This window comes from Lynx rufus, unplaced genomic scaffold (genome assembly GCF_022079265.1).
Source record: "Lynx rufus isolate CCGP_SWC_20201006 ecotype Redwood Valley unplaced genomic scaffold, mLynRuf1.p SCAF_28, whole genome shotgun sequence".
Classification (NCBI taxonomy): Eukaryota; Metazoa; Chordata; class Mammalia; order Carnivora; family Felidae; genus Lynx; species Lynx rufus.
This window is the reverse complement of record NW_025814843.1, coordinates 8,955,211-8,977,810: the sequence shown is the minus strand read 5'-3', so window position 1 is coordinate 8,977,810 and position 22,600 is coordinate 8,955,211. Positions and strand designations below refer to the sequence as shown.

The 22,600-nt window shown below is 45.7% G+C and overlaps 1 protein-coding gene across 1 annotated transcript in view; it reads right to left on the bottom strand.

Annotated features, from left to right (window-relative positions):
* The window catches only part of STX8 (syntaxin 8), a 252,080-nt gene that overhangs the window by 177,340 nt on the left and 52,140 nt on the right, over window positions 1-22,600 (bottom strand). The window contains exon 6 of the mRNA XM_047089964.1: window positions 9,075-9,167. Coding sequence (XP_046945920.1) covers window positions 9,075-9,167 — 93 coding nt within the window. The remainder of the gene's footprint in view (window positions 1-9,074; window positions 9,168-22,600) is intronic.

The following is a 22,600-nucleotide window of genomic DNA, read 5'->3' as shown; positions in this document are numbered from 1 at the left end:
TACACATATATGCCTAAAAGCCTCTCCTTGAAATATATAAAATAAAAAACCGGCCAGGGGTGCCTGGGTGGCTCAGTCAGTTAAGTGTCTGACTTTTTGATTTCAGCTCAGGTCATGCTCTCACCCTCCCAGAGGAGATCGTGATGAGCGGAGAAGGACCAGTATGAGACAGGACGTGATTCTCTGACCCCTCTGCAACTCCACGAGAAAATCAACAATTAAAAAAAAAGACGGTTTAACAACACCTGGAAATTTAGAAACAAGGAGTTAAAAAGGAAAACTGACGGCAATTATAAAATCTAATGGGCTCAATGGAATTAAAAATACTGAACGGCAGTATCTGTGGCCGTAGGACTGCTATTTGCAGGAAGATGTACAAGCTTTTAGTAGATTTCCAAAGAAGGAATAGTCTAAATTAGTCTGGAGCCGCAGCCCTGCTCAAAACTGCTGTGAACATAACCGTTTCCTGACTAGGACTGTTGATTGTGGCTAAAAGAAACCAGAGTCCCTCCCAGGAAAATATAAATTCTCCGTAATTCTCAGGGCTTACTAGGTGTTCACGCTGTGAACAGTCCTGGCTCCAGATCCTTGCACAACTTCATCCGGGTCCACGCGCCTACGCTACTCACTCTTTCCCGGCCACAAAAGCCTTCTTGGACTTCCAGGGTTCTCTCCAGCCTCTGGGACCTCACATGGGATGTCCGGCCGCTCCCGGGATGCGGCAGCTGCCCGCAGCCAAGTCCGGCCCATCCCTGAGACCTCAGCCGCCACCTGGCCGTGGGGCTCTGTGTCATCCCGGCCACGGCGGCTGGCCTCTCCTCTGACAGCACTCACCATGATCAGAGAAGGTACCCTGATGTGGGCGAGTACTTGCTCAGTGTCTGTCTCCCCCACCCAGACAGTAAGCGCAGTAAAAAAAGAAAATAATAATAAAAATAAAAAAAAAAGAGGGGCGACCTGGTTTCTCAGTGCTGTTTTTCACGATACAAAGGCCCATGGTTGGAAAAACGAGCAAATGCCCCCACTGCAGTATGTTGATTTCCTGTCCCCCAAAGCGGCCGAGTACTCTCGGTTTAGATGCGCGAGCTACTATGAACACTGCAAAGGGCACAGACGCAGACTTATAGACCTGGCTCCCTTATTCTGAGCAAATTAAACAAATGACAAATGACAAATTAAACAAATTAAACAAATGACAGGAGTAAGTGGGAAGTCGGGCGATTCCCCATAACGGAGAGCACAAACCTGATGGATGGTCAGGGCACTGCCCAGTGGAGGTCGAAGGTCACCCCTACACGACCCCTGCCTGCCTCCCCCTCCGCCTGCTCTCCCTTCTCCTCTTCACCGGGCTCTCTGGACTCTGGGGACACTGGCCTTCTCGCACGTCTGTTCCTCAACGTGCTGTGCTCCTCTGCACATAAGGAGCTTTGCATATGCTGTTCCCTCTGCTTGACATGTTCTTCCCTTTAAATCTCAGTACAGTGGTCATTTCCTCAGGGAAGGCTTTCCTGGGCCTCCAACTGCACCAGGCTGTTCTGTTGCCCTCGTGGTACCCTGTATGCTGCTTACCAGGGTCTCTAACTGGGGACCTGTGCGGTGATCTGTCTAATCTCAGCCTCCCGCACCAGAGCAGAAGCTCCATGAGGGCAGAAGCCGTGTCTTCAGCCGTAGCTGGAGGCCCACATTCCAGCACAGATAGGAAGATGGCAGGCGGCTGGGGGTTGGGGGGGGGGGGATGACCTCAGACTCCTTCCCACCCTCAGAATTTCCGAGTTGGAAGTAACTCACAAGTTTCTTTTCTTTTCTTCTTTCAACATTTATTCATTTTTTTTTTTTTGAGAGACAGAGCATGAACGGGGGAGGGGCAGAGAGAGAGGGAGACGCAGAATCTGAAACAGGCTCCAGGCTCCGAGCTGTCAGCACAGAGCCCGACGCGGGGCTCGAACCCACGAACCGTGAGATCATGACCAGAGCTGAAGTTGGATGCTCAGCCAACTGAGTCACCCAGGTGCCCTACAAGTTTTTGTTTTTTCTTTTTTATGAATGAAGTGCGGGCGTCAGAGCCCTGCTAATTAGCTGTGCTAATGCTAGCAGCTGGGCAAGTGCGCTGAATGAAATCCCAGTAAAGGAAACTTGAAGCCAGGTCGGCCCAGCCATTTACAGAAAACTGTTCCTGCACCTGACGTTTACGTGTCTGCATTCCAAAGCCGGGGGCGTGGGGAGTGGGGAGGGGTGTGAGATTCCCGTGTCGGTTCACAAAAGCCCGCTTGACGGGTGAAGGGCCTGATGCCACAGGGAAATGCTCACAGAGTCTGGGCCCAGCTCTCCTGGGTCACAGCTCTGGGCGGTGGATCCGGCGTCCCACTGCTCACATGCCACCTGCCAAGCAGTGACAGGAACTCCCTGCACCTTGGGCCATTTTATATTTCCCTGGAAGGGGCGCCTGGGTGGCTCAGTCCGTTGAGCGTCCGACTTCGGCTCAGGTCGTGATCTCACGGTCTGTGGGTTCGAGCCCCGCGTCGGGCTCTGTGCTGACGGCTCAGAGCCTGGAGCCTGTTTCAGATTCTGTGTCTCCCTCTCTCTCTGTCCCTCCTCTGCTCGTGCTCTCTCTCTCTCAAAAACAAATAAGTGTTCAAAACAACAACAACAACATTTTATATTACCCTGAAAAAGAAAAAAGGTGGTTTCTGCCTGATTTGCTTCCCTCCAAGCGGGGGCTGGGGGTGGGGGGTGGGGAGCACCAGACAACATGGCTCCTACCACAGTCACGGCCTTCCAGGGTTACAGGCTCACGCAGGGCTGGGAAGCATCCTTCCAGCTGGTCTCCCAACCCCACTGCTCGCCAGGAGGGCCGCATGGGCAGGGGGCACTTACTAAATCACAGAGTGCTGTACTAGGTCGAGGCGGAAAACCAGGTAAGTACTCTGTAGCCCCGGAACACAAAGAGTCTTCTTACGGCGGTGTTTCCCAAACGTCAGCTTTTCAAGTACCACCTTTAGAATTCTTTGCCGTGTTCGTATTTCACTCACACCATACACGCTCAATGTTTTCCTTTGTATCAACTCGCTATTATGCTTTTATAATAATATATTATTACATAAATATTACGCTTATTATGGTACATATTATGCTTATTTTTCTGCTTATACAGTTTAATTGAATAAGGAAACTTTATATTGCTGTGAAATCACAGGTTTCGAATGTTAGCCGTTTTTATTTCTGTCACACGTTGAACTATGCAACTATTAAGATGTAAAGTGTTTCTCCACATATTTTCTAAAACCACCTTGCCTAATAACACACTTTGGGAAATCCTCATCCTGAATACCCCACCAAAAATTCTGTCACCGAACTGTCCACGCATTTCATTAATACAAAACTAAATTCTATTATCAAAGTGCTAAATAAACGGTGTGGGAAGCTTCCGGTAGAGATCGCCTGGGGCACTGGCAATGCAAACTTCCTTCTGTGAAGGCTGCTTTGAAGAATTTCTTCAAGAAGAGGAGCTACAAACACCTGGAAGGCTCAAAATATCAAAACGCATTTTTTAGCATAAGGGTGGTTAACCAGAATTTACTGACAACTGATTAAATAAAAACCACCGTTAATTCTTAGATTAGCTGCCTGTTGCTGCGCTAACAAATTATCACAAATTTAGGGGCTTAAAATGACATACATTCGAATTTCACGTCCATGTGAATTCCCAGTACGTATGAAACTAAATTTGATTTTCTCCTGCAAAACTGTCTCATGCCAATTCGATTTCCAGTCCAGGTGGAAGGATCTTGAATGACAGATGAAAATTCTTCCTCCCCAACAGTACACACCACGTTTTCCAGGAGTCAATAGACATCTATGCATGTTCTTGAATAAAGCGTGATCTAAGACCCAGAAAAGAAACCACTCCCACCACCAACTCATTCCTTTACAGTCCTGGAGATCAGAAGTCCAAAGTCAGTTTCACTGGACCAAAGTTATTGTCCCTCCAGGGGCTGCAGGGAAGAATTCATTTCCTGGCCTTTTCCAGCTTTTAGAGCTACGTTTCCTGAATCCCTTGGCTTATACTCTCTTCCTCCATCTTCAAAGCCAGCAGAATAACATCTTTTCAGTCACTACCTTACCGTCTTCTTTCTCATATCTCTACCTCCCTTTTATAAAGGACACTTGTGATATTTAGGACCCAACCACATAATCCAGGATGATCTTCCTGCCTCAATACCCTTAATTCCTTAACAAATTACCAAAGTCCCCTCTGCCATTCCAGGGATCAGGATTTGCATATTTTGGGGGGGCCACTCTCCAGCCTACCACATTACCTTTGAGACTTTCAACATGAAAATTCAGTTGAGGGGTTCTAAAGACCTTTGCGATGGCAATTCCCGCCTTTGTGTGTCTTTCAATGACATCAGTCATACTATTAGTCTAGCTCTTTGAAAGGACACACCGGTCTCATCAACCTCAGTATTGACACTATGAAGGCAGTTTCCCTCCTTTGTCACTTTGGTTTCTTTTAGAAAACAAGGAAGTGCTCAGAGATTAACAGAGAAGCATCAGAAGGATTGGGCCAAATTTGGGATATCTGAACATCAAAAAGAATGATGAGGACTGGCACATATTAGCAGAAACTGGTGTATCGGCCTGTTTCTGGTGCCCTTTCTGCCATCAGAACTGTGCCTCCACGGTTCGTCTTCTTGGTGCTGACTTTAAGGCTTGGCCAATGCCAAAATCAGGTCTCAAAAACACCTACGTTGATCGAGTCTATCTCGTTCATTTGCTTGTGTTAGTGCTCTTTTCAAAAGGCCCTGTCCTCTTGAGCATGAACTTTAAGGAGCTGCTTGGTAAGCCAGTGCCATGACTTCCCTTCTGGAACAGCATCTGGGTAGTCAGACATGAGCCCTTTGTGGCCAGCTATCCGTACATCTCAGCCTGAACTAAAGGGCACTAAACTCTGTAGTTCCCTAAGTGATCTCATTGGCTCGGTTCCCCACCCTACTCACCTGCCACCCCTACCTTCACCTGCTCCCCACCCCCACATCCAGGGTGTGGTTAGGTTCTCCCCTCCTTCCCCCCCCCCATACTGGGACTTTCACTTAACCCCTAATCCTTTTCCTCATTAGGCCTAGTCATCGGCCCACAAACAGGGCAGTTACTGGTGTTGGTCTGGCCCTTTTTAACTCTACGTGAGAAGATTGGAACCTGAATTCCTAAACTGACGATAATTCAGCCCGTCGGCTTTGCGGGTTATGTTCTAAGTACAACGTATTTTGTTAAGAAGGTCTTGACAGTTGATTCCAAAATGGCCTGGCTGGCCTATTGTTTTTCTCATCTAATGAAAACCCAAAAGAATAATCCAGCAGGTCAGTAAATCAAATAGAGATATTTACAACAAAAGTGGTATCCTGCTCCAGGGTCCCCGACGCCTCGTTACGCACTCAGATCACAATAAAAATCCAGATGGGGCTGCCACCCTGTTCTCAATACCTACAGATATAATGGCCTTTCTGATCTGGACAAAGGAAAGAAAGGCTGATTGTAGTCTTGGCAGGGACAGAATTTTTTATCCTCAGAGAGTCTCTCCGTTCCTACGAAGGAAAATGGCTGACTCTGCCCTATTTCTGAGGAGTGAACGTGCACATTAGAAAACCACCAGCATAACAGCGATCTCTCTGGGAGGCCGCCACAGAGAAAACCCAGCTTATTTTGGAACTAAGTGGAAAAATGCCTCGTGTTTATCTATATACACACGTGTGTGTCCGGGTCCGGAATGGAGATGAGGAGTGGGAGGTACGGAGGAAGAAGGGAGGACGATGCGGGTGAAACGTGGGCTCAGAAGGAAGAGCCTCCGGCCGGGCCAAGGACGGTACCCGCGTGTCTGTGTGACTCCGAATGCACGTCTGTGTGCGTGCGCGATTTGCATCTACAGAGCGAGCACAGAGGAGACCGCCCGAAAGGAGAGCGCTGAGTCAGTTCTCTCAGGACGTTTGCTGGGGGCGCTGGCTCTCACGCTTTGCAGGACACTGAGACCATCTGGGGAGCCTTAAAGACGCTGGCCCTGGCCCCACCCCTGGAGATTCTTGTCGAACTGGTATAGAGTAGTGTGGTGAACAGAACAACGGCCCCTGGACGGCGTCTACTATTCCAGTCCCCGGAACCTATGAACATATCACCACGCACGGCCAAGGGGCATTCAGGTGGCTAATCAACTGCCCTTAAAGGGGGGGAAATCATCCCAGATTACCTGGGTGGGCCACACGGAATCACAAAGGTCCTTAAAGGCAGGAGAAGGAGACAGAAGTTAGAGGTCAGAGTGATGTGATGTTAGACGGACTCGATCCGCTATTGTCGGCTTTGAAGATGGAGGAGGGGCCCGCCAGCCAAGGAATGGAGGAAGCCTCTAGAAGCCAGAAAAGGCAAAGAAATGAATTCATCCCTGGAGCCTCCAGAAGGGAATGCAGCTCTGTGGACGCCTCGCCTTTTCAGCCCAGGGAGGTGCGGGCCAGACCTCTGACCTCCAGAACTGTTAAGCTGGCAGGTGTGCATTGTTTCTAAGCCACTAAGTTTATGGGAATTTGTTACGGCAACAAGAGAAAACGAACACTGGCGTGACCTGGGCTTTGGGGGTTTGGGGGGCGGTTAACGGCTCCCCAGGTGATTCGAACAGGCAGCAAAGTTTAAGAACCACGGGACTGCAGGGAAGACAAGGACGAGCCGGCAGGATTGCTTATGCCACAGAGACGCCTGGTGATCGCGCCTGGGAGGTGAGCAAGTTCCACCCCCCCTCTGCCAAGAAATCCACCACCAGTTCGCAGCCACCTGCCCAGAGATGACCACACGTGGCGGACGGAGCCACATCACAGCATGGGCGTGCTTCACCATGTTGGTGGCTAGAATCCTTCCTAGTCTGACCCCCTGAACAGGCCCTGTTTCCTGTAGATAAAGAACAGTTATCCCTGCGAACAGGTTTTCTCTGGAGCTTGCTTTCTTATCGACGCTCTTTCGGGGAAGGAACCGGCCGATGACTGAATTATATGCAAATACATAATCGAGCACATTCATGTTAGCGCCATCGGGTAAGGACTCAAATGTCTTCCGCTCTGCGTTTGAACTATTTTTTTTTTTTTTAACGTTTGTGTGCTTATTTTTTCAGAGCGAGCGCAGGTGTGCATGCACGCGTGAGTGGGGGAGGGGCAGAGAGCGAGAGGGAGGGAGGGAATCCCAAGGAGGCGCCGCTCTGCTTTGTCAGCGCAGAGCCCGATGTGGGGCTTGAGTCCACGAACCGTGAGATCGTGACCCGAGCCGAGATCAAGAGTCAGACGTAACCGACTGAGCCACCAGGCGTTCCGCGTGTTTGAACTGTTTACAAACCACTACTGGGATTATAAATTTAGAGGATCTGTCCCTTTGCTTTAGCAACCTACTTATTTACGACAGATGATAGCCAGATGGACTTTATGATAAATGCAACAGCACTACGGGAAGAAATTAGCTCGTTCTCAGTGGCCATGGAGAAAAGAGCTTGCTGCGTGGTTCTGACAGGCACAGCCCTGTCTTCGGGGCAAGAATTCGTCCCTTCCCAGGCTGCCGCGCTCGCGGGTGCGTGGACAATTCCTTGAACCCCACGCCATCACCAGCCTCCATGACACCATCACCAAAGCTAAGGTCTTAGAACCTTCCACCTTTCTCTCCCGACGTCGTCTTCCTCAGAGAGGAAGGGCAGGGTAGTAGAAAAGGCAGTCACGAGCATCGGGTGGCCCGTGCTGGAACTTCGGTGCTGTCACTTCCAAGTGACGTGACGTTAGGAGGCCCGTCAGCCACTCCGAGCTCCGTCTCTAGCCAACGGGGTTAACGCTGCCTTTGCGATGCTGCGTATGGATTCAATGCAATGACAGTGATGAACAAGCTGCACGCACAGGAGGGGCTCTTGCTAAATGCCGGCTGCACGGACACCCCACTGTTGCTATGCTTTCACACCTCACCTCCATGCAGAAGCTTCTGACGTCCCTCCTCTGTGGCCCCGTGCTGTCACTGAGTCCCGGGAGCACACCTCCATGGGCCCACTTGACCTTTCCACTCGGATGGCTCACTGGAATCTCTACCTGGACACGTCCCGACTGCGCTCAGGGTCTCCACTCACAAACCAGTGGCCCTCCCGCCCCCGACCGTCCACCACAGTACAGGTGTCACCGCTCAGTCACCTGCATCCGCCCTCCTCCCCACCCTCCCCACCTCCACCGAGGCTCTCCGTCAGGCCCCGCCCCTCACGCCACACGCCCCGCCCCCAGCACAGGAGCCTGGCAGGTGGGCCCCCGGCAAAGCTCGGTTTCTCCCCGGCCATCCTGCGGTGTGGGAACCAGTCTGGCTCCACCAGATCTGTCACCTCCAGTCCAGAACGGAGATCTTCAAGGACTTCTCTGCCCTGCAGCCTGGTACTGCTGATGAGGGAGGGGCCAGCTCCACCGGGGATGTGGACCACGCGGGGTCCCCGCGGCCCGGTGAGCCTCACATCACGCCCAGCGCTCTGAGCCATTTATCACGTCACCACGTAAAGGACACGCTCCTGGAAGCCTTGCATGGCTCGGAATACAACGAATTTTTTTTTTAATGTTTTTTGTTGTTTTTTTTTTTTTTTAGTTTTTGAGAGAGAGACAGAGCATGAGCAGGGGAGGGGCAGAGAGAGAGAGACAGACAGACAGACAGACTCTGAAGCAGGCTCCAGGCTCCGAGCTGTCAGCACAGAGCCCAACGCGGGGCTCGAACTCACAGACCACGAGATCATGACCTGAGCCGAAGTCGGACACTCAACCGACTGAGCCACCCAGGCACCCCCAAGAATACGACGGATTTTTTAAAGCAGTGACAAGGGACTGGCAATTTCTTATCAAATTTCTTTGCGTGGTTTAGTTAACCACTATCTGAATCTACCACAAACCACCCTCAACGGCGTCCAACTGTAATAATCTGTCGACATTAAACTACTTTACGTGTTTTGTAGTACCAAAATCATTTAACGAACATTAGAGCCTTGAGTATTTATACTAAACGGCAAACACGGTTGACCCCAGACGTGTTCTTACCATTTTGTTCATCTAGTTCATTCCCAATCTCCTTTCCCATCTGTTTCTGGCGACTTATGATAGAGGACAGGGCATCGAGGCCTGCATCCTGTTCTGAAAGAAAAAGCAAAACAGGCCACTAAAAACCAAAGGAAAACAATTTGAAGTCCATACCTAGGCATGTAGTGCAATTCAATATACGGTAAAAGCAATATAAGGAAAAGAAACAAAGAAACAGTTAATATTATTAAGAGAAAATAAAGAAAACAAACTATTAAATACTTATTTCATACCTTAAGCTAAAATGATTTTTTTTATTTTAATTCTTTTTAAGTTTATTTATTTTTGAGAGAGAGACACAGAGAGAGACAGAGAGTGAGTAGGGGAGGGGCAGAGAGAGAGAGGGAGGCACAGAATCCGAAGCAGGCTCCGGGCTCCGAGCTGTCAGCACAGAGCCCGACGCGGGGCTCGAACTCACGGACCGCGAGATCATGACCTGAGCCGAAGTCGGCCGCCCAACCGACTGAGCCACCCAGGCGCCCCGACATCACTACTTTTTTTTTAAAAATTCCAATGAAAGTAATAACGATGAGGTTTTTTTTTTTTTTTTTTTTTTTTTTTTTTTTGATTATCGGATATGCAAGGATTTAAAGGCATGCCGATGCCCAGGGTTCACCAGTGTGTGATGGAGAAGCTCCTATGTACTATCACGGGAGTACAGGTGACATACCTTTCTGGAGAGCAGATTGGGCCTGTCTTTTCATCGATCAATTCCATGTGTAGGAATGTGAGAAAACATTCAGCTAGTATGCAGTGAAGTATGTACAAGGATATTCCTGGACACGTTTCCTGTGCTGGTTATCAGTTTTATTGCCTCTGAACCCCAACCTTACCCTTTTTGACTGTGCAGCGAAAATACACCTGGGTCCTTTAAGTAGCTTTTCCTTTGCCAGCATTGTCAATAGACAGGACTGCGGAGACACCGCGGGAGGACAACGTTCGGCTTCCTGGCTCCAGCCTACTCTGTGCCACGAGCCCGTGCACAGCAACACCAAGAGACCGGCAACATCTTACGACACACCCCCACCTTGGGCCATTTCGTAACAGAATACCGCCGGCTCAACACTGCCATGAGGACAGTATTCCCTGGCGCCCCAGAGGGCAGATTTCCGGCAAGTTCCACCAGCTCAGCACCGCAGCGACCCCCACACCTCAGTCCCGGGGGTGTGGGGTGCTTCCTAGGACACTCGATTTCAGTCCGAGAGTTTGTGATTGCACCTTAGGCCTGCTGTTTCTGTCTCCTTGCTACTTGCTACCAATCCCTCATTACCCTGATCCCCTTTGGTTAATAAAATATTCAACTTTCCCTGTTCAAATTTCTTTTTCCTGATTGGATCCAGACTGATACGTTTCTAATAGCGAAACTCTGGAAACTACTGAATGCCCAGACATGGGGATTTGTTTAAAAACATACAGTATATTCATAAGGAAAACACTAATAGCTACTAAAAATGATATTATACATGAATATTTTGATGTTAAAAGAAGTACATGATATGTCAGTAAGTAAAAAAAAAAAAAGCAGGATGCTAAACGATATAGAGTAAAATAGCAAAATATATAGCAAAACGATGCAGAGCAAAATAGTAAAAAAATAGTTTGTGTTAAATGTAAAGATGTATTACTTTTCTAGATTCTGAAATTTTAAAGATAAAAGAATTCAAGTCACTCTAGATATTGTCTTTAAAATGTGATGTTGTTTCTTTGTTTTCTTTTGTTTTGTTTTTTAACTAGGCAATTTCAGCCATCTCTTTGAGCTTTTTTTACTTTGCTTTCGGGTGCCTTGGGAAGAACATTCTGGGGCTGAGCCTCATGGCTCTTTCTACCCTAGCAATATGCCAGATGAGGGCAACGTGCCATGTGCGGCCTGACTTGCTGATGGGGATTTTTCAACGACTGCTTCACAGAGAAGCGTGATCTACAAAAGCAGGAATCACGAAGGTCTTTTCTCACCCAAGATCACATTGACATTTACTTATTTTTTTTCCTAGTCTTTTCAGGGAATTAAGCCATGACACTTAACTTGTTAATTCATCTGGAATTTATTTGAACTAATGGTGTGAGGTAAGGACCCCTTAGTAACATTTTTTGACACTATGTATGTTTTTAACTATACAAATGACCTGCCATCTCCAGGGATTGTTCCAAGGGACCATTTTATAGCAAAAATCACTTTACAATGAGGTCCTTTTGGTCTTAAGTAACAACCTTTTGGATGGCCTCCAAGTTAAATCTATCATCGGCCTAGCGCCACTATAGGATGACCGATGTTATGGTAAGACTCCAAATGCATCCCAAGAATAATCTATATGAAGGACCAAGGGTCAAGTGTCAGCCTGGATTAAAAGGGAAAACAATTTTAAAAGAGGAAAGGAGATTCCTCCACGGTTCCAATTAGGAAAAGAATCATTAAAGTCCTGAAGTCTCTTTATCTAGTAGAGACACGGATTGTGAATGAAAAAACCTATTCCTCCCTCTTTTCTTTCAACCTTCACCCACCGTCTGACTTAACTGCAGAAAGGTTATCTCGCGAACGCAAAACAGAACGAGGGCTAAAAATTCTGCGCCACTCGGATCATTTGTGCAAGAACTTAGCACCTCCTCACTATGTTCGAGTGCTGTCCATACTCCCAAGACACAGAAGGTCCAGGTAATGGAGATGGTTGTGTATGTGTCACTGACCATCCTGATGACCCGAGCATCTCCGGGCTTACCACAGCATTTCTAAGGGGATGTGGCACAGTTACCCGAGAGACAATGAGCCAAGATAAAATGCTGCTGCTCATTTTATACAATCAAGACCCACGCAATGATGCAGAGGCGTGCAAACCTACGCTAACGTCACGCTCATAGCTCATTACCGTAATCTGCCCCCCATCACACAGCCCAAGTCACCCTGATACCATGATCATTTGCAACATGCCACACTCTCCCAATCATCTGTCAGCATTACAATGGTGTGAATTTTTAAAAATGTAGGAGCACCGGGCTACATATGATAACGGCCCCCTGAAGATGTCTTCACCCCAATCCCTGGAACCTGAAAATACGTGACCTTACATGGCTAAAGTAACTCTGCAGATGTGAATAAGGCTAAGGAATTTGAGATGGGAGAATGTTCTGGATTATCCAGGTGGGCTCAATGTAATCGTGAGTCCTTAAAAACAGAGAATCTTTCCCAGCTGCGCTCAGAGGGAGCTGTGAAGAAGGGTCGGAGGGTTGCAAAGTGTAGGCTTTGAACACCAAGGAAGGGGACTGTCAGCCAAGGGACATGGGTGGCCTCTAGAAGCCAGAAAAGGTGAGGGAATGAATTCTTCCCTGGAGCCCCCAGAAAGGAAGCAGCCCAGCCAATGCCTTCATCTTGCCCAGTAAGATCTGTTCTGAACTCCTGACCTTTAGAACCATAAACTGACAAATTGGTACACCGAGTCACGAAGTCTGTGCAAATTTATTGCAGTGGCAACAGAAAACTAATACACTCATTGTTTTGAAAATCCCTCTGGAATAATTAGGTGTTTGGATGCTTCCTATCTTTAGACATTCTGAAAAACCATCCTCTCACGGAACATCTTGTAATTGTGGGAGGACTATCTGGTGGCTGTAGGTCGGAGAGGGACAATCAGCATGATGAATTCTTGCCAAAAATAACAAACCCGATTCTGATCAAGCCCGCCGAACCTAACTACCAATTTACAGAAAATATGCGGGGCAGAGGAGGACGTTAAACAATATATGGGGTTACAAATAGCAGGTCTAGATACTGGGAAAGTCCAGGGCGAATGACCCTGCTTCTCCAGCAAAGAAATTGCACAGGGAGGAAGAGAGAGCTGGCAAAAGTACCTATCTATTAAAGAAACTTAACAGACACATCAATTAGTTGCAATGTCCATACGTATATTCAGATCCTGAATCGAACGATCTAAAAAACAAAACAAAAAAAAACCACACCCACACACAAAACCATCATGGGACAATCCGGGAGGTCTGAACATTGGATATCTGATTATATTAAGGAATTACAATTAACTTATTAAGGGTGATAGTAGCATTGCAGTTACATTCTTTTTTTTTTTAATTTTTTTTTTCAACATTTATTTATTTTTGGGACAGAGAGAGAAAGAGCATGAACGGGGGAGGGGCAGAGAGAGAGGGAGACACAGAATCGGAAACAGGCTCCAGGCTCTGAGCCATCAGCCCAGAGCCTGACGCGGGGCTCGAACTCCCAGACCGCGAGATCGTGACCTGGCTGAAGTCGGACGCTTAACCGACTGCGCCACCCAGGCGCCCCTGCAGTTACATTCTTAAAAAACCGGTCCTTATCTTCTGCAAACATACTTTAGGGATATGTTCCAGAATATCCACGGTTGAAATGATACGATGCCTAGGATTTGCTTCAAAAACAATTCAGGTGATGGGGTGCCTTGTGCTCTGTCTCTCTCTCTCAAAAATGACTAAACATTCAAAAAAACATAAAATTTAAAGAATTAAAAGAAAAATCCAGGTGATGGGCAGGAGAGGGAGGAGGGTAGACATATAGATGAAACGAGATTGGTTATGCGTTGTTAACTACTGAAGCAGTTGATGGGCAGAATGGGATCATTGTCTTACTCTCTCTACTTACATAGTTTTGCAATCGTCCACGGCAAAAAGTTACCGATACTTTAACAAGTAAATAAAACAGAGGGATGTTCCTAGGAGCTGCAATCTCAGGCCCCCCGCCCGAGCGCGTGACAAGGGCCCAAGGGCTGGGGCTATGTCTTCTTTATCCTGTACTTTTGCCCCAGTTCTGAGCCCAACTGGTGGCACAGAGCATACTTAATAAATACGCTTAAAGCAAGGAACGACACAGAGGGCCCACTAGGCTTGCACAAGGAGGCGCTAGTCTCTACTAGACATGCGCAAAGGCTTGCGGGCAATATGAGGTAGTCCTCTTGAGTTTAGGTAGTAGGAAAGGTAGCTGATGTTGGGTTGTCCAGGGCCCAGAGAGAGGCACTGGGGATTCCCACATTTGATGCAAGGAGGTACTGTCTCTGGATAAGGGGAAGTAAGGGACAGACGGGGATAGTGGATACGCTGCAGAAAATTAATTACTACATTGGGAAAACTCCCAGAGCAAGTCCTAAGAGTAGATGTTTGTTTGTTTGTTTTCAGTTTATTTATTTACTTATTTATTTATTTTTAATGTTTATTTATTTTTGAAAGAGAGAGAGAGAGAGAGAGAGAGCGAGCATGTGAGCGGGGGAGGGGCAGAGAAGAGGGGAGACACAGAATCCGAAGCAGGCTCCAGGCTCCCAGCTGTCAGCACAGAGCCTGACGTGGGGCTTGAACCCACGAACTGTGAGATCGTGACCTGAGCCGAAGTTGGACGCTCAACCGACTGAGCCACCCGGGGGCCGCTATTTATTTATTTTGAGAGAGAGAGCAAGTAGGGTAGCGGCAGAGAGAGAGGGAGAGAGAGAATCCCAAGCAGACTCCGCACTGACAGCGCAGAGCCCGACACAGGGCTGGAACTCAGGAACTGTGAGATCACGACCTGGGCCTAGGTCAAGAGTCAGACGCTCAACCGACTGAGCCACCAAGGCGCCCCAAAGAGTAGATATTTTTAGTTTTGTTGAAGCTGTGGTTGCAAGGGTTCAAAGATCAGCTACCAAGGTTTGCCAGTCCGGCTAGCCACGTTCCCCACTGCTATTTCACATGACGATACCAAGAGACCTAAGAACACAGACGTCCAGCGGGAGTGCACAACTCTCCTGCTAGAATCTAGAAAGAACATCTACAGAACAAAGGTAAGAAGAGATGGGATTAAGAAACCCGCACAACGAGAGCCCCTGAGTAAAGTAGAATGAGCCTTCATACCTCCTCAAGGTCTGCCATGTGACTCAGAGACAAGGGTCTCAGCTAGCCGAGAGGTCGCCTTCCTTTGTTTCATCTCACGGGTTTTCGAGGTGATTTGGTTATCGTCAGCCCCTCACCCATCTTCTGCCTAACATCTATTTGTGCCTTAAATTACTGCTTATGCAGCACAGAAGCCAAGCCTGGCTAACCGGTTGTAATGAGGCCTCGGATCTAGGTTAGGAAAGGAAAGCATTCATTGCTTGAGTCTCAGCTCTACCGATAAACTGTTATTGTGGGATGCGTTTCAAAGTGTTTCTAAGGGTCGACAAAAGTACAGAAAGGCTAACGGATTCCGTGGGCGGAAGGAAGTTAGAAATGACCCTTCATGGTCCCTTATTTCTATCTGGTGCAGGACCTGGCAAGGAAGCAAAACCATGGCAACCTCAGCGCATCCCCAAGATTCTTCGGGCAGAGAAAAGGCGAAGCAGGGTTTTATGTAAAGATCGCTTTCAGTCTTTGTGCTTCTCCTTGTAAAACCGCTTGCTAGGAAAGCAAAGAGGAAGACAGCATTTCCCAAACCCCAAGGTAAGGGTAGGAGATGTGTCCTCGACTCTTTCTGCCCGACCCGTCCCTACCCCTCCAACATACCCCAAAGGCCAGTGGGCGTCTCAGTAAGGGTGTTCTCCGCTTCGGGGACCAACACAAAAACCCGCAGGTGGCATCCTCTCCCGCCTGACCTCCCACCATCTCTGCACGTGGCACCTTCGCAGTGACAGGGGACACTTCTCCTGGCTGGAAGCAGCTTTCCTCGGCAAAGAAGCAACAATGCCGGAAAACCCATTCCTGTTGGCTTGCAAGACACCCCTTTCAGGGACCGTCAATCCTGAAGGATAAAGCACTACGAATGAATGGCCCTGCTGCGCGCAAGGCCACACCGCCCTGCACCGTTCATTTTGCTTCCAAACATGATAGTGGGTGAAGTACAGGGAATTAAAGGCATCGGGGAGGCTCAGAGTTCCTTTTGCTAGATAAACTCACTGTGGAAAGGGAGTTCAAGACGGAAGGAGACTTCTGCTTCTGGCCAAGAGGGGCTGACAGGGACCTGATTTACTTCTGGCCTGAAACAACTGGGGGGAAAAAAAAGAAAACAAAAAAAACAAACAAACACCAAACCACAGGCAAAATACACAAAACAACAGTTTCAGGAGAGACACGGCCATCAGGAAATGAAGGACAGTGATCCCTGAGGGACGAAGCAAATGAGAGGAGGTCTAGGACTGCCCCAGACATCGCCTGGCGTGGGGAGGAGGGCATCCAGATGGAACCCGGCGGCATCTCTCCACGGAGAAGCATCCAACAAGGTCAAGGTGGTAAGAGCGCGCAGGGCACAGCACAGAGGGGAGAGAGCGGCGCAAACAGAATCTCCGGAGGTTTGCACGGGGTCCACCTCAAGGCTTCAGCTGAGCAGTAACCAGGACATGCGCGTGAGGAGACTATCCAAGGCTAGGGGAAGAACCGCCTGAAAGGGTGAGAGGGGATGATCCTCTGAGCTCACACTGGGTTGGAACACAGTCCCTATTCCCACCAACCAGGTGGGCTCATGATTTATGGGGCATCGGGGGACTCAGAGTGCTTTCAGCTCTGTAGTGGGCTAGACCGCCTCTACACTGGAGTCCGCAAACATCTTCTATAAAGGGCCAGAGAGTCAATATTTGGGGCTCTGTGGTTTATATGGTCTCCAGTGCAGCTATTCAACTCCGCCCCTGTAGCAGGAAAGCATCCATAGATGATACATAAATAAATGAACATGGTTGTGCTCCTATAAAACTTTATTTATGGACACGGCATTACCTTTGAATTTTATATAATTTTGACGAGTCATGAAATCGTCTTCTTTTGACTATGGACAGTGGAAAAACCATTTTTAGCTTGCAGAGCACACAAAATCAGATGGTGGGTGAGATGTGGTTCACACGTCCTGGTTTGCTGACCCCTCCTCTAAAATAAACTCTGTCCTGGTCCACCTTACAAAACAGTACCCAAATAACTGAACTGCATCCTAGGAAAAAAACAAAACAAACAAAAAAACCTCAAGAATATTCCTAGAAATACAAAAATACTTAGTACCAAATACAGAAAAATTCACACCTAGCTTCCAAACAAATGTTTCCCCCCTAAGATTAGAAACAAGCCCAAGGAAATCTGTTCTCACCATTTCTAGTTGACATTGTACCAGGGGCTGTAGCAAGTGCAATGAGACAAGAAAAAGAAATAAAAGGCGTCCAGACTGAAATGAAAAAGTAAAACCACAAAAATTAAAAGAAAAGGGGGTGCCTGGGTGGCTTAGTCCATTAAGCATCTTACTTTGCCTCAAGTCATGATCTCAGGTTCATGAGTTCAAGCCCTGGGCTAGGCTCTGTGCTGACAGCTCAGAGCCTGGAGCCTGCTTCAGATCTGTGTCTCCCTCTCTCTCCGCCCCTCCCCTGCTTACGCTCTGTCTCTTCCTCTTTCAAAAATAAATAAACATTAAAAAAAATTTTTTTAAGAAAGATGACTGGAAAAACCCCAAAATACATGGAGATTAAATAAATGCTTCTAAATAACACATGATCAAAAAGAAATCTCAAGGGAACTTTAAGCATATTTTGAACTAAATAAAAATGAAAACACAACTTATATATTAAAGGGATATGTCAAAAGCAGTGCATAGAGTGAAATTTATAGCACTGAATGCATATGTTAGAAAAAAGATATATATATATATATATATATATATATATATATATATATATATATATATATATTTAAGATCAACAGTCTAAGTTTCCACACCTCAGAAAACTAGAAAAAGAACAAATTAAATCCCAAGTAGGCAGAAGAAAAGAAACAATAAAGGAAGAGAAATCAATGAAATTTAAATAGGAAGTAACAGAAAAACCATTGAAACCAAAGCTGGTTTGCTGAAAGATCAATAAAATCAATAAGCCTGTAACTAAAAGAGAACACAAATGACTAATATCAGAAATGAAAAAAAGCAGACATCACTACAGATCTCATGCACATTAAAAGGATAATAAAGGAATATTATGAACAACTCTATGCCCACAAACTGGATAACCTAGACAAAATGACCCAGTTCCTTGCCAGACACAGCTGACAAAATTCACACAAGAAGGAACAGATGATCTGAATGGGCCTATATCTATTAAAGAAACTGAATTAACAATAACCTTCCCAAACAGAAAACACTAGGCCCGATGGGTTCACTGGTGAATTCTACTAAACATTTAAGGAAGAAATTATACCAATTCCCTACAATCTCTTTCAGGGGACAGAAGCAGAGAGAATACTTCCTAACTCATTTTCTGAGGCCACCATTTGTCTTAGACAAAGACATTACAAGAAAAGAAAAACACAGACCAGTATCACTCATATGAACAGATATAAAAATCCTCAAAAAAATATTAGCAAATCAAATCCAAGAATGTATAATACACCACAATCAGTGAGATTTATCCTAGGTATGCATGCCTGGTTCAACATTTAAAAATCAATTAATGTGGGGTGCCTCGGTGGCTAAGTCAGTTGAGCATCCGACTTCAGCTTAGGTCATGATATCATGGTTTATGAGTTCGAGCCCCCCGGCAGGCTCTGTGCTGACAGCTCAGAGCCTAGAGCTGCTTCGGATTCTGTGTCTCCCTCTTTCTCCACCCCAACCCCCCACCTCTCTCTCTCTCAAAAAAAAACAAAAACAAAAACAAAACATTAAAAAAACTTAAAAATCAATTAATGTAATCCATTATATCCACAGGCTAAAAAAGAAAAATCACATGATCATATCACTAGATGCAGAAACAGTACTTCACAAAATCCAACATTCACTAATGATAAAAAAACTCTCAGTAAACCAGGAACAGAGGAGAATTTCCTCAACTTGATATAGAATACCTCCAAAATCCCCAGAGCTAACATCACACTTGATGGTGTGAAACCTGAAGCTTTCCCACTAATATCAGGTACAAGGCAAGGATGTCTGCACCCCTCCCTCCCCCGGCAACCACTCCTTTTCAACACTATCCTATAAGTTCTAGCTAATGCATCAGATGACACAAGACAACACATGAAAATATGTACAGGTTGGAAAGAAAGAAATAAAACTTTGTTTGCAGATGGTATGATCATGCATGCAGAAGATCCAAAGGAACTGACAAAAATCTCTTGGAACTAATAAGCAACTATGGCAAGGTTGCAGGATACAAGGTTAATATACGAAAGCCATTTACTTTACTATAAACCAGCAACAAAGAGGTGGAATTTGAAATTAAAAACACAATACCATTTACATTAGCATCCCTCAAAATGAAGTACTTAGGTACAATCTAACCAAATATGGACAAGATCTATATGAGGAAAGCTACAAAACTGATGAATGGAATCAAAAAAGAACCAAAGGAGACACATTCCATGGATGTGGACAGAAAGACTCAATATTGTCAAGATGTCAGTTTCCCTCCACATTATAGGTCCAATGCAATTTCAATCAAAATCCCAGCAGGTTATTTTGTGGGTATTGACAAACTGACTCTAAAATGCATGTGGTAAGGCAAAAGACTCAAAAGGAGAAGAAGGAGAAGAACAAAACAAGAAAACTGACACTACCTGACCACGAGATTTACTCTAAAGCCATAATAAGCAAGATACTGTGGTCTGGGTGAAAGAATACACAAATAGATCAACGGAACAGCACACACAGCCCAGAAATGGACCCACATAGTCAATGACCTTTGACAAAGCAGTAAAGGTAATACAATGGCACGAGGATAGTCTTTTCAGCAAACAGTGCTGGAATAACTGGACATTCACACGCAAAAGAAAAGTGAATCTATACACAGACCTTACACTTTTCAACACAAATGAGAATGGATCACAGATTTAAATGTAAAACACAAAACTAGGAAACTCCAAGGTTACATAGGAGAAAACCTACATGGCCCGTGGGTATGGCAATGATTTTTTTTTTTTTTAAAGAATTCACTTATTCCTTCTTCAGTGTTCTTCTTTTCGTTATGTAGACCCAAGTTTCAGATCTGTATCATTTTCCTTCCCTTTAAAGAAGGCAACAAATCCCCTCCACTTTTGTTTGTTTAAGGAAGTCATGATTTCTCCTTCAGTTTTGAAGGATAATTTCACAAGGTACAAAATTCTAGGTTGTGGGTTTTTTCTCGCAACACTTTAAATACTTCACCCCATGGGGCACCTGGGTGGCTCAGTCGGTTGAGCGTCCGACTTCGGCTTAGGTCATGATCTCACAGCTCGTGAGTTTGAGCCCCGCGTCGGGCTCTGTGCTGATGTCTCAGAGCCTGGAACCTGCTTTGGATTCTGTGTCTCCTTCTCTCTCTCTGCTCCTCCCCGATTTGTGCTCTGGCTCTCTTTGTCTCTCAAAAATAAATGTAAAATAAAATAAAATAAAATAAATATTTCACCCCACTCTCTTCGTGCCTGCATTGTCTCTGTAGATGAGGCAGGTGTAATTTTTACCTTTGTTCCTCTATGGGTGAGGTATTTTTTTCTCCTGTTTTCTTTTAGAATTTTTCCTTTATCTCTGACTTTCTGTAGTTTGGAAAGGGACTGACTCTGGGTAGTTTTTTTTGGTATTTGTCCTAGTTGGCAGTCTCTGAGCTTCCTAGATCTGTCGTTTGGGGCCTGACCTTAATTTTGGAAAAATTCTCAGTGATGTTTCAAATATTTTTCTGTCCCTTTTCACTTTCTTCTCCTTCTGGTATTCCCATCAAAACTGTGTTATACCTTTTATAGTCCTCCCATAGTCCTTGGATATTTTCATCTTTTTCTTTTCTCAGTGTTTGTTCTCTTTGCTTTTCACTTTAGGAGGGTTTCTGTTGAGATATTCTCAAGCTCAGAGATTCCTTCCTCGGCCATGGCCAGTCTACTAAAAACCCATCAAAGGCATTTCTTCATTTCTGTTACAGTGTTTTTGATCTCTACGATTTCTTTTTGGTTCTTTCTCTCTGCTTAACATTGCCCACCTGTATTTCAACACTGTGTATCCATTAGAGTCCATTAGCGGTGGAATATTATTTAGCACTAAGAAGAAATAGCTATCAAGCCATGAAAAGGCATAGAGGAAACTTAAATGCATATTACTAAATGAAGGAGACAGTCCGAAAAGTCTACATACTGCAAGATTCCAAATATATGATATTCTGGAAAAGGCAAAATATGGAGAGAGTAAAAAAGATTGGAGGTTGCTAAGGCTTGAGGAGGGAGGGGGGATCAGTAAGTACAGCACAGAGGATTTTTAGGGAAGTGTAAATACTCTATAAATATTCTAATGGTGAATACATGTCACCATAGCCTTGTCCCAACCCACCGAATGCAAAAAACCGAGCGTGAACCCTAAGATAAACCATGAACTTTGGGCGACGACGGTGTGTCAATGTAGCTTAATTGTAACAAACGCACCACTCTGGGGGGGAGGGGAGGTGCTGATGAGGGGGAAGACTGCATGGCTGGGGGCAGGGGGTACATGGAAACTCTCTGTACCTTCATCTCATTTCTGTTATGTCCCTGAAACTGCTCGAAAAAAAACAAAGTCTTTGAAAAGAAAGAAGTCAAATTTCTTGATTCAGACATGACCATTAGTATAGAAAATCCCACACGCTCTACGAGAGAGCTTTTTAACAAATTAGTGAGTTGGGCAAAGTTGACTGATCCAAGATCGATATAGGTAATCGGTTGTACTTTTATACACTAGCAACAATCAGAAATAGAAATGTTAAAATACCATTAATAAGAGAATAGAAAACATGAAATACTTGGGGAGAAATGTGATAAAAGATGTGCAGGACGTGCACAGTGTCATATGTGTGTCAAAATTTGCTGAATCATACATTTTAAATAGGTGCTATCTGGGACAGGTCACGTATAACTCGATAAAACTGTTCTTAAAAGGAATTAGAAAGAATAGCATATCTGTAATACAGAAAAACCATGCACAAAAACAGGAACATGGAAAAGGTCTACTGCACACATTAAATAAGAGAGTAAGAGCTATGGCATTACCCCTATCATGATCTCACTTACGTAAAAATATGTGTGTGCTTATACCAAGTAAGCCTGAGGAAATATATGCTCATCTCTTTACAGTTTTGAGATTGGAGAAGCAATAAAGAAAGCTTTCCATTTTATACATCCCAGGCTTGTTTGAAATTTCTACAATGATCATGCATTACTTCTGAAATTAAAAAAAAAAAAAATAGAAGAACGTAAAAAAATAATTAGGCTTAAAAGCCACTGGGCGAGATGAACTTGAAGACAAGAAGCCAGATGGACTCATTTTGTGTAAGAAAAAGATGGGAAGGGCGCCTGGGCGGCTCGGTCGGTTGAGCATGAGACTCTTGACTTCAGCTCAAGTCATGATCCCAGGATCATGGGGTCCAGTCCTGCATAGGCTCTGCACCTGAGATTCTCTCTCTCTCTGTCTCAAATTGAAAGAAGGAAGGAAGGAAGGAAGGAAGGAAGGAAGGAAGGAAGGAAGGAAGGAAGGAGAGACAGAAAGAAAGAAAGAAAGAAAGAAAGAAAGAAAGAAAGAAAGAAAAGAGAAGACAGGAAGAGAAAAGAAAAGAAAAGCAAAA